General features: G+C 35.7%; 1 protein-coding gene across 5 annotated transcripts in view; it reads right to left on the bottom strand.

Moving 5' to 3' along the window:
• The window catches only part of crim1 (cysteine rich transmembrane BMP regulator 1 (chordin-like)), a 619,278-nt gene that overhangs the window by 160,841 nt on the left and 445,112 nt on the right, over window positions 1-13,325 (bottom strand). For all 5 annotated transcript variants that reach the window (XM_069179104.1, XM_069179116.1, XM_069179125.1 and 2 more), the window contains exon 9: window positions 11,939-12,095. In XM_069179104.1, the coding sequence (XP_069035205.1) occupies window positions 11,939-12,095 (157 nt within the window). The remainder of the gene's footprint in view (window positions 1-11,938; window positions 12,096-13,325) is intronic.

Here is a 13,325-nt window from a genome sequence, read left to right as displayed (position 1 = left end):
TATTGATCGCGAAGGGAAATTGATGTACATGATGAACATGTTTGCATGTTCTTTTGTAACATACACCTTTTTGTGATTTTTTTGTATATCTAAGCAAGTGTTCCTGCATCCCTCTTCTCCACTATAGTCATGGCTTTTTTTCTGTTTGTTTATTTCAAAGCAACACCTGCTCCATTTCTAAAACTTTTTGCCCATGTGCACTTTTGTGCACTTTAACGTCCTGAATTTTCATTTGCATTAATTTGTAGAATGAATTTGAGTTTTAGCCTTAAGTTTTCACTATCTTTTGTTTCTTGTCCTACAACTGTTATTATTGATCAGCGAATTATTGTACTTGACATGACTTCATTCAGCCTTTCCTGAACGTCTATGACAGGCAGAGAAAGTTCTGTTTCTGGTGCGATCTTTTGCAGCTGACATTTCACTGTTTTAAACAACCAAGAAATTAGATTGCTCATAAATCACTTATTCTATATAAATACAGCGTAATTGCCCTCCGAAAATCCTCTTTTTCTTGTTCGTTTTAGAGACCTTGATCGAAACTGATTTTAGATGTCAGAAAGGATTTATTTTCTCTGTATTTCCTACATTGCTTTGTCGAGATTTTAACTTTATATCTAACTTTATATCTAGGCTCAGATTTCAACTATAAATCGTACAGTAATTAATAGCAGTAAATACTGATGTTTTGCTCCCTCTTACCACAAAAATCTATATGTTTTGTAGCTGGGATTAACTTTATATCGTACGCGTATCTACTCCGATTCGGACACCGAACAGTTAAAGATGTCGGCAAATCAGACACCCAGAGGGGGGGGGGCGTCTTCTCGCCTCCATAACTAAAATGCCAAATAGGAGTGGCTTAAGCGACATACACAGTCGTGTAACTGACAGTTTGAGGTAGCGTATCATGTAAATTTCGCTTTGTTGCTGATAGGTTAAGCTTTCGAAACTCTGCCCCAAAGTCATGTGACTGATTTTTCGCCCTATTTCGTTGGTTAAACGCAATGATCACAAGCACCACCATGGTAACTGGGATGTGTAGGTTTTAATTCCATTTGAATTATAACTGTACGTACTGTCTTCATATTTGGCCACGGCTTTAAAGAGAAGGCGCGCCAAAAAATTTAGGTGCCGTCGTCTCCGCTTTAAAGGTACCCCCGTTCTGGAACAATTTGACCTCGGAACGTTTGCCCAGCGTACTGTTAAACCAACGCATTAGCATGTTAAAGCAATTCTATTGAGGGAGTAGCCCACCTACCACTTAACACTGTACTTCCTACTTTGAATACCTGTGAAATTTAATTTGGTTTAATTTGTCACAGCCAGACTCCGGCAGAGAGGGGGTTGAGTAGTGGAAGCAGGTGAGATTTCCAGCGAAAGACATCTCCCCCTCAAAAACCCAGTAAGCAGTAATGCTTTAAGTTGAAAATCAAGGTAGATTTTGAGGATGATAAAGAGGGTAAACTGGGATGGGAGGAGGGTTTGGTTTTGCATAAGGGGCAGAAGATTTCCCTTCTGCTTTGTGTAAGGATGGTATCAAAAGCAATCTTAAGTGGTGAGAAAGCTGTGCTCAATGTATTTGAGGGACTTAAAAGTAAAAGGAGATGCTTCATATTGCTTAAATAATTTTAAAAACTAAGTTATAAATGCAGACGCTCCCTCGGTGCGCTGCTCTGGTACGCCGGGTCTTACACAGTGCCTGTCAGCCATAAGTGTTACAATATACATACCCAACACTGCTTGTACCCATCTGTCATGCAAATAAAACACCTTGAATTGAATTGAATTGAGGGGAGAGGGGGGGAATACTAAAGCCAATACTGGCTCAATACCCTCAATGGGCTTTGACGTGCTAATGCGTTGGTTTAACAGTCCGGGTGTGGCAAGCTTCCAATGTCAACTCAACTCGATTGGAAGACAATGAATGTATTTTAGCCCTAAATGAAATCTGAGCCTAAATATAAACGAAAAGCACTTTCAGAGAGCCATCATGCTGTGTTTATGTAGAAAAAGTGATTAGGTTTATGAGCAATCTAATTACCTATTCACTTAAAACGCTATATAAAATAAAGTTTATTTAGAGATGAATGATCAGTGTCGCAGTTTAAATAATTTTCGTAGGAGGGCTTGGACAGATTCCAAGTGCATTTTTGCAATTTACGTTGCAATTTAGAGCTTTCTGGCAAGAGGAGACACCCAAATTATAATGTAACATGCCACTGTTTGTGCATGAACAAAGTTATACTGCAATTTTCCTTAGATACGCGATTAAAAAAAAATTTTTTTTGAATCCCCCGCGGAACACACTCCATAAGAATCAGAGCTTTTATACAGTATATCGCTGTTAAACACATATATTAAAACACGCGTTTGCGATTTAAATCAAAACGCGAATCAAATCAATATAAATGTCTATTTTGTAACACATAGGTGACTATTCATTGTTATTAAAAAAACTTACATTCGATCATGTTGTGATATTAAGAAATATAAATTTGTTTGGTGTGAGTGAGGTTTTATTTAATCTCTGACCAAGGGAAACGTTTCATTTTTTCAAAGAAATGTTTGTTAAAAAATAAAGTCATAGCTCCATGGGATTCAATCACAGACCATGTAACATGGGAGTCAGGAAACTAACACACAGCACCACCGGATTCAATAACGCAATAAAAACGCTATAAAATAATGTGACTAGGCACAGAAAAAGTTTACAGCACAGTACAATAATAAATGCTGACCATGACTTTAGAAGCATAAATTACCTTACACTCAATTTAAACACAAGCTGTCTTTCTGTATGAACCTCTAAGCTGGTTCATACAGAAAATGTAGAAATGCATTAGCCTGATTATGATTAAAAAACACATAATTAAACACGCATTTCCGATTTAAATCAGAACACGATTTAAATCAATATAAATATTATAAATGTTTATATTGTAACGCATACTGTCCAGCCTCCATTTCTCTATAAAAATTTACTCTGTTGCACACACACAATAGAAGCAGGAACCGCTGTCAGAAGGGAAGAAGGTGACTATTCATTGTTATCAAAAATGACTTAGAATCGATCATGTTGGGATATTTTGAAATATAAAAGTCAATTGATTGTCCATAATATCGCTATTCTATTTTTTCGAAGAAATGTTTGTTAAAAGAAAAGTCCAGCACCATCTGGATTTGAACACACAACCTGTTAGTCACGCACCTAGACCAGTAGGCTACAAGACAACTCACATGAACAGGGAGGCGAAACAGCCCTACACAGCCCTGTCGCAGTACACGAATATAATCATACCGTTATTAAATTCTTTAGATATGCGATTCCATATTATATTCCCTATTAATCAAATTCTAAAAGTATGCTTGTTGACTCCGGTATCACGTTAGTTAAAGACTTCGAAGCTTAAAATGTTTAGGGAGAAATGGAATACTGGTGTGTATTTTTTTCTTTAAGGTACCAAGACCAGCTATATACTGTATGTTTATGTTCCAAAATTAATATCGTTTATGGCCTTCACACGCGTTGCAGTATGCTCCTATTCTTTTTATGCTCAGCTACTAAGATTTCCCTTCAGTGGTAAAATTCAATATCTACAATGCTCCTATTCTTTTTATGCTCAGCTACTAAGATTTCCCTTCAGTGGTAAAATTCAATATCTACAACGGGCACAGTAAAGACATTTACAGTAAGTCTTTCTACGACAAACCAACGAACCACGAGTGCCCCTGTCGGTCAACCAATCACGTACCGCGTCATCTTGCATCATGATACGCGATACCGCAGCCAATTACCTGCGGTACATGTCTGTACCGCGCACTTTGAATGGCTGCATCTGTATCAAAAGGGTACAACCAATGAAAAGGTAATAACAACAGAAGAAAACAAACCTTAAACCAAACATGAATTTAAAACATACAGCAGCCATTCAAAGTGCGCAGTACAGACACGTACCGGAGGTAATTGGGTACGGCGTCGCGCATCGTGACGCAAAATACCGTGGTACGTGATTGGTTGACCGACAGGGGCACTCGTGGTCCGTTGGTTGGTCGTAGAAAGATTTACAGTAAATGTCTTTACTGTGCCGTTTAAGTATTGAATATTCATATGGAATTTTACCACTGAAGGGAAATCTTAGTGCCTGAGCATAAAAAGAATAGGAGCATACTGTAACTCGTGTGAAGGCCATAAACAACATTAATTTTGGAACATAAACATACAGTATATGGCTGGTCTCGGTACTTAAAATAAAAAAATACACACCAGTATTCCATTTCTCCTTAAACATTTTAAGCTTTGAAATCTTTAAGTAATGTGATACCGTAGTCAACAAGCATATTTTTAGAATTTTATTAAAAGGGAATATAATTTGGAATCGCGTATCTAAAGAAATTAATAACGATATAATTATATTAATGTACCGCAACACAAGAATGGTACACGCTGTACATTGTCTGTTGATAATGTTTCTGTTGTGCTTTTTCAGCATTCTGCATGTGACCTTGCTGGTGGTGCTGTGGATTAGGTTCCTGATTCCCATGTTACATGGTCTGTGATCAAATCCTGCTGGAGCCATGACTGAAAAAATGAAACGTTTCCCATGGTCAGAGATTAAATAAAACCTCACTTGCACCAAAGAAATTTATATTTCTTTATCTTCTAAGTATCTTAATAAACTTTCAGCATAGCTTTCTCCCCGTTTAGATTTATTTTTCTTGGGATTTTTGGATCAAATGTGGAAAGATTAGATTGTAATCGTTTTTATTTTAAATACATTTTAGAAAAGTGTAATCTATACTAAAAAGCTGTACACCACCTGCTATAAAGATACATTTTGTAATACATTCGGGCTCGGATAGGACGGACACAAGAACTCAGAGTTGCAGAGTTAAATCTTAACAAAACAACAACAAATCTCAATATCTTGTACGAATTATTCGTAATACAAACCAAAAACTCCCTCAAATTCCTCCAATTATCATAATCCCACACCTTATGCAAAATCAAACCCTCCTCCCATCCCAGTTTATCCTCTTTATCATAAACAAATTCCAGCTCAATTTTCAACATAAAGCATTACACAAAATCAATACCTCAACACTCTATACTCAACAACGGTAATTCACAAACAGCCAGAACATGTAACTCCACATTCCCAAATAGACCTCATTTCTATAGCCCTGCCCCTTATGCAAAACCAACATCCCTCCCCTGTTCTCTCCCTCCACTGGGGTTTGTAATCGTTTTTATTTTTAAATATATTTTAGCAAAGTCATGTATTTTAAAAATCATAAGATTTCTATATTTATGTCATTAGTGGTTTCATCAGTGACAAAGGCTAAACTTTCTTGGAAAAATGTCTTTTATGTAAACCATGTTTGCTATTAATTCATTTAGGGCTAGAATATGTTCATTGTCTTCCAATGAAAGAAGGGTTCCTTTCGCCGTAGTCGAGTTGACATTAGAAGCTTGCCACGCCCGGACTGTTACACCAATGCATTAGCATGTTAAAGCGACTTCATTGAGGAGCCTAGCTTTCTTAACTAGTAAGTACTGTACTTCCTTGGTTTTGGAGGGGGGAGGTTTCTTTCGCTGGAAATCTTGCCCCCTTCTACTTTGAAAATACCTGTGAAACCGGTTTTATTCGTCACAGCCAGCACTCCCGCAGAGAGGGGGGTTGTACTCGTTAATGTCTAAGCCGGAACATATAATTATATCTCATTTTGTATTTCTATAAAAAAATCGTTGGCCCAGTCTAACACTATTGTTGTTATTGTTTTTATCCTGTAAAGCGCTTTGAGGAGCACAGCTTTCTCACAACTTAGATTACTTTTTGATATCATCCTTACACAAAGCAGAAACTTCTTGTGTTTTCCGATGACATACAAGTGGAAAGATAACAGATTTTAATCTTTTTTTTCTGAACCAGGGAAAATCTGATCATGTTTCTCTATAACAATAATAAAAAACTTCATTTTACATATCACCTTTAAAAGTGGCATCTCAAAGCAATACAGTAGATGTAAACCACAGATTACAAAGTAAATACCCAGACAAATGCAAACGTGTTTTTAATAAAATGCTTTTATTCATTCAGCAGAGAGAGAGCATAAAACCTGGGCGTAACAGCTGTTCCTTTTTCTGATCACTCGCTCTCTGGATACATGTCTCACCTGTCCTGTTTTTCCTAATTTGCTGATTATGCCTTCTACGATCCACTCCTGCCCTCACACCTAAAGAAGACTATTTTAAATTTCTTTGCGCGGTCCATTGTGGAATTAACCCTTGTATGTGCTGTCCTTAAGGTGATATCACATAAAGGTGATATGTAAAATAATGTTTTTGATTATTGTCATAGAGAAACATGATCAGATTTTCCCCAGTTCAGAAAAAAATATCTAAAGTATGCTAGTTTGTCACTAGTATACTTTTAATACAGTCTTTGCTGTGCTCTTGAGGATCCTTGTGATATTTAGAGCTCTGGTTGAATAAGTGTCGCAGTTTAAATAATTTTCGTAGTTAGAAATTATGAAACGCTCTGTTAAAAGCAAGGGAGTTTTTAAATTAAACAAATAATTAAAAAATATTTTTTATTAAGTTTTTAATAAATGCTTTTATTCACTCATAATTTGACAATTTCAGGAAGACTAAGGAAGGACTAAGGGAATTGTCATCTGTTGTTGAAGCTCTGTGAGCTCAGTGACTTTGAGGCCACTTTTGTTATCCCAGGTTGTTTGAATCGCCACAATTCAAATAGAGAAAAAAGAGCTGACTGACAAGATTTAAGATGTGGCTGTCAATGTTGGATTAAAAAAAAACACATTGCCTGACATTAGTTGCATTGCTTGAAAAATAATTTTTATTTCGAGAGACTGGATAAGTAATTCAAGTGTTTTTTTAACTTTCTGAAAAACAAATAATAATTTAACTATATGTGCAAACGTTTTATGATATGACGCTGTTGTGAATGTCTGTGGAGTGTATCTTATTTGCCTGTCTGTCCTGGCTGTGCTCGCTCGCTCGCTCGCTCGCCCTCCCTCTCTCAATTCAATTCAATTCAATTCAAGGTGCTTTATTAGCATGACAGATGGGTACAATCAGTTTTGGGTATTTACTTTGCTTTGAGATGCCACTTTTAAAGGTGATATATAAAATCAAGGCTTTAACTTGCTTTAACTCCGCAAGTCTGAGTTCTTGTGTCTGTCCTATCCGAACCCGAAAGTATTACAATATGTATCTTTATAGCAGGTGGTGTACAGCTTTTTAGTATAGATTACACTTTTCTAAAAAGTATTTAAAAATAAAAACGATTACAATCTAATCTTTCCACGTTTGATCCCAAGATCCCAAGAAAAATAAATCTAAACGGGGAGAAGGCTATGCTGAAAGTTTATTAAGATACTTAGAAGAAAAAGATATCAATTTATTTTGCATTTGTCTGATTGTGAATCAAAAAACACATAGATTTAAACCCACGTTTGCGATTTAAATCAAAGCGCTATTTAAATCAATATAAATGTTTATACTGTTACGCATAGGTGACTATTCATTGTTATTAAAATGACTTAAATTCGATCATGTTGTGATATTTAGAAATATAAATTTGTTTTGTGCAAGTGAGGTTTTATTTAATCTCTGACCAAGGGAAATGTTTCATTTTTTCAAAGAAATGTTTTTTAAAACAAAAGACATGTTCCAGCGGGATTTGATCTCAGACTGTGTAACATAGGAGTCAGGAACCTAACCCACAGTGCCACCGGCAAGGTCATGTGCCAAGTGTTGAAAAAGCACTACAGAAACATTATCAACAGACAATGTACAGCGTGTACTATTGTTGTGTTGCGGTACATGAATATAATTATATCGTTATTAATTTCTTTAGATACGCGATTCCATATTATATTCCCTTTTAATCAAATTCTAAAAGTATGCTTGTTGACTCCGGTATCACGTTAGTTAAAGACTTCGATGCTTAAAATGTTTAGGGAGAAATGGAATACTGGTGTGTATGTTTTCCTTAAGGTACCGAGACCAGCCTTATACTGTATGTTTAAGTTCCAAAATTAATTTAGTTTATGGCCTTTACACGCTCTACAGTATGCTCCTATTCTTTTTATCCTCAGCTACTGAGATTTCCCTTCAGTGGTAAAATGTCATATACATATTCAATACTTAAACGGGCACAGTAAAGACATTAAATATACATATACATACTGTATACAGTACAGTTTGCATACAGTAATATGTTTATGTTCCTAAATCAATCTCTTTTATGAGCATGTGAAAGGCATGGTGAATCGATTCACAATAATTACTGTACTTTGCATGATTGGAAACAAATGCGTGATTGCGAAATGCTGTGGTGTTACTTTTACAAAGACGGTCAATGAAAAAAAGAATGTGTACCAGGACAATACTTTGAGTTTACAGCTTGTCCAAGGTCATTCATTATTAATACTATTAGTAATATCTTCGTTAAAGACTTTGATGGCGACAGCTCAAACATGAGAGGTTGAGCTTTATTAGTTCCACCTTGTGGAAATTCCGGATACTATTATTTTACTTCCGGTATTATAGGAGAATTTACAGTAACTCGCGGTAGACTGCGTAAAGCGCACCGCAAAATAATGGGGTATCGCCCGCTTGTTTTGAATGGCTGCATCTATATAAAAATAGTCCACTCTTATAGCTTGTTGTTGGCTACGGCGTAAGTGTGTGTATCTGGATGAATTATTAAAGGTGATGATTTTGTGATTTATGATTTCTTTACAGAATTCTTTAAATTAAAGGACAGAAAAGGGCAATATTTACAAGTTGTGTATCGCCTCTTCTTATATTTGTAAAAACATTCCAATTTAAATGCAATACGGAATATATTATTAATAATATTATAACAAATTCAGGTTCTTATGCCCTCGCTGCTCCTGTACCGGTTCATCCTTTACTGCATGGGCTTGAACACAGGTCAACAGAGGTTTTGCCAGCTGAGCTACAGAAGGCCAAGGCGGCCAACATCCCTGTTATGCTCATGGGAGTAGAGGGCTGTATGGTCACCACTCTGCAACCGGCCTTTACCATCTGTATGCTGCCTGTCTGTTACAATATTAATAATGAATCACCATGGATGAGCTGTAAACTGGAGATTTAGAGAAGACATGTTTAGTCTTGTCTTTTCGGCTTGGAATTTAACCTTTACAGCGATCCTTTTGCTATATTTTTTACAGAGCCGGATGAGTAAAAATACTCAAATACCCATCACGAACCGTATTTACTACAATACTATAATACTATAATGAGTCCCTGAGGCATATCAATAAATATCAATAAACAATAAAATTGTTGAGTTTGCACGAGTGACAAAAGGTTCCTTTTGAGAAGTCGTGTACTGCTTGCAAAATAGCTGATTTTGACAAACAGCTAATTTTACTTGAAGAATTTAAAATCTGTCTGTACTGTAGCTTTATTTAATTGAGCAGAAAGTCACCTTGTTCTTACAAGCGGCTCTGTTAAGCAGTGTGTGTTAACACACCACACCCTTTTGAATGAGTTTTAATCAACTTTGTCTGTCCATGGGGGTTGGGCAGAGAGTGATGGAGAGTGAAATAGATGACCACCAGCACTTCTCTTTCCCCCCTAGTGTGAGGTGATAATCCGCATTATGTGATAATTTTTTCAGGCCACAGTGAGATTAACACAGTTGGGATCACTTAGATGGATAATTTTAGTAAATATGTTGACAAATGTCTGAATTTGTGCTTTCATGTAGCAAGATACAAATGTATCTAGGTATGAAACAACTACGTGATCTTACCCCGTGAAATTGTGGGAAAGAGGTTTAGTGGGCAGCGTTACTCACACTGTAGTGCTCATAGTGTTAGTTTTAATACACTGTACAGTATCAGTATAAAGCAAGTACATTTTAAATAATGTTTGTAATCGCTATTCTTGCAAGTGCATTTTGTATTCAGTTTGCTTCTGCATGTTAGCTGGTGGGCAAACCAGGTGAAAATTCTTCCACAAGGAGTGTACCTTTAAAGCGGAGAAGATGGCACCAAACTTTTAGGCTCAGTATCTTGCTCAAGCTATTCCTCTTTGGCACTTTTGTCATAGAAGTGGGAAGACACCTCCCCCTTTCCCCATCCCTCTGACTGCATGACCTGTCCCCATTTTTAACCATTTTGTGTCCAAATCACAGCAGGTGAGAGAGAGTAGGGAGAGACAGAAAAAAAGTGAACCCTTGCTTAATTTTAAATGATATTTTACCTTCATTTTTAATTTTATAAGTTTGTATTTTACTTAATTTCTGATAGTCAGATTTAATGTATGTTTGAGCACAGTTAAATTAATGTTTTTACAAGATGTGGAAGAAGTGTAACAATTTATCACAGTGCAAACTGTAATACTAATTATTGATTACTAATTGCGACAGACAAAATAGTATAGATGAAACTTTCTAAAATAGATTTTTTTAAATTAAATATGATTAAAATGCATAATCTAACCATATGCAATGTCATTAGAAAGTAAAATAAGCCCCTGCTTTGTTTAACAATGGTTTCAAATATACAGTAAACTAACTGGCGAGAAAGCTATGTTTAATGATAATTAAAAAATGTATAAGTTAAAAGAAATGATTTAAGTTCCATTATTAAGTTTTAAAGGAAGACAATCTCACTGCCATAAACACTGCAAGTTGCAGAACAGCCTACTCACAGCGCCGCCTCTTCTCTGACTGAGCTCAGTGGGCGGTTCGCTATTTTCTCAGTCGGTATTTACCTTCCAATTTTGCATCACACCACGGGAAGATAGGAGAATGTGATTGTACTGCATATGTACAAAATGCGTGTTGCGTTTACACAAGGAAAAAAAATCATCCTTTTATCATGGATTTAAAATCATGCAATGTCTATTTTAGACAGACACATTATTGTTTCTTATTTTTCATTTTCTTTAAAATTAAAATAATCAGCTATCAATCGTGCCACACAATAGTATGTTACATTTTCACGTTTTTGAGAGACTTCAGAGGGCTTCAACTGATGACTAAAAAAAATTTAGCATAATGCCTTCTCGTGTTTTGAAGTCACTTGCACCTGGGATCCACTTTTTTCAAACTGAGGTTTCTAAAACTTCAACCAGGTCCTAGATATTGTTTAAATAAAAAGACAAATCAGGATCTTTAAAATGCCTGTGGTTTTAAGGCTCTCTGTCATTTGTTCACAAAGTTATTAACATCATGTTTCAGAAATAGGTATTTTAATAAGTGTAGTGAAGGTTATGTTTATGAATTGTAAAATTCCATATAAATATTTAATATTAAGTGGATTTAAACATGCACTGTAAAGAGATTAAATGAAGCAATCCTATCACTAACAACCAATGCACCACAAGTGCCACCTGTCAGTCATTTTGCCCAGCCAATCACGTACTGTGGTATTCTGCGCTGTTCTGCAGATAATGTCGTGCAGTATGGGGTTTTACTGCGCTTTTTGTAATGGCTGCATTTGTATAGCAGATTAGTTCATTTTCACATAAATGTTCCTGTTTTTGAATGTGCTCCTTAGAGTCATACAGTTTATTTTTAAAAATAGCCTTTAGTTTTTGTCCTTTGGATATATTAATCTAAAAGAAGATGCTATTGTTTTCAATCATAATAAAAGCATTTTTAATCTTCTGCTACTGGGCTTCTTTAAAGCCAAATTTTAACCTGCCCAGTCTGCAAATTAATACTTTGTTTACTAGAGACTCTTTATTTCTATTAAATGGATTATAGAATAAAAAGCTAGGTTTTCATTTCTTGAATTGGCTCAAAGCTTTGATTTAATGAAGGGTGATACTACTTTCTAATGTATTTGAACTAAACCATGATAAAGTGTGAGGTCATAGCACAAACATTCCAAAGAGAAGCATAAATAGTTAGTAGAGGGCACTGACACAAAGCCAAAAGGGCAGTCCTTTTCACAGGCCACTGGTTTGCATTTCTTGGGTCGTGGTCGACATTGGCAGATCCCACAGCCATGTGCATCTATTTGGAAGCCAAAGGGGCAGTCCAGGGCACAGCCTGCAATCAACCCGCTGCAGAGCTCCTCTCCTGGGAACATAGAAACACATGCAGTTAAGAATGGAGTTTATCAAAATAGCTATTCCTTTTTCTTTTTTATCAATAATTCCAAAGCTGCTACTATAAGATTCCAAAGAAAAAGTGTGCCAGATGTTGAGCAGTGTGTCTTTTTTATTTTAATCATTTATGATTTCTCTTTCTTACAAATATTGTGAAATCTCCAAGGCATGCATGGTAATTGTAGAGATAATGTTGTGGTGATGATCCTGAAGAAAACCACTATTGTTACAACATCCAAGCCAGTCTTTAAACAAGGACATGACTGTCTATTTTAAGCAAGAATAAGTAGTTTTCTTCACCGAGGATCTTCACTGCCTGAAAAAGACACTATTCTAGCATCAATATTTTATATTCAGTAAGATTATGGCTTTGGATCCCAGGGTATTAAAAGTTTACAGTAAAAACAAAAAACAACAACTGTACTAATAGATGTTTTTCTTTTTGTCAAGTCACAGTGCAAACAAATTAAATCAGATGTTCAAAAGTGGGATTTCTCTAAGTTCAAGAAAGAAAAGTTTTATACTGACTGCAGTGAACTTGTACACCAAGCTTAACTTGCTAAATCAGAAAGCAGTACTACTTCAGAATGCTACAATGCTGCTAAAACTAGTAAAATACCATGTCATTTTATAAGGGCTTATGATTATATATCTATCTTGTAATTTTTTAACTTCAACTTACAGATGCAGCCATTCAAAATGCACAGTACAAACCCATACCGTACTCAATTACCCTCAGGTCACTGCGTTGTACCATGGTATGTGATTGGCTGGCCAAAATGAGTGACAGGGGCACTCGTGGTCCATTGGTCATTAGTGAAGAGATTTAATAATTTAATCTCTTTACTGTGCATGTTTTAATCCGCTTAGTATTGAATATTTATATGGAATTTTACAACTTAAGGCAAATTTTAGTAGCTGAGTATAAAAAGAAGAGGAGCATAATGTATCTGATGGACATAAACAATATTAATTTAAGAACATAAACATATTATGTAAATTGTATATGGCTGGTATTGGTAGTTTAAGGAAAAAATACACAGTATTCCACTTTTTAATTAAGATATTGTTAATAACCTTTTAAATCTGAAGGGATCCACGTGATACAGGTTCCAGCTACTGGAGCGATACAGAGGGAAAGACGGTGACTATTCGTTGTTATTAAAAAATGACTTAGATTCGAACATGTTTTGATATTTAG

Source organism: Lepisosteus oculatus, chromosome 2, assembly GCF_040954835.1.
Source record: "Lepisosteus oculatus isolate fLepOcu1 chromosome 2, fLepOcu1.hap2, whole genome shotgun sequence".
Classification (NCBI taxonomy): domain Eukaryota; kingdom Metazoa; phylum Chordata; class Actinopteri; order Semionotiformes; family Lepisosteidae; genus Lepisosteus; species Lepisosteus oculatus.
Note: the sequence above shows the minus strand (reverse complement) of the source record. Positions and strands in the feature narration are given on the sequence as shown.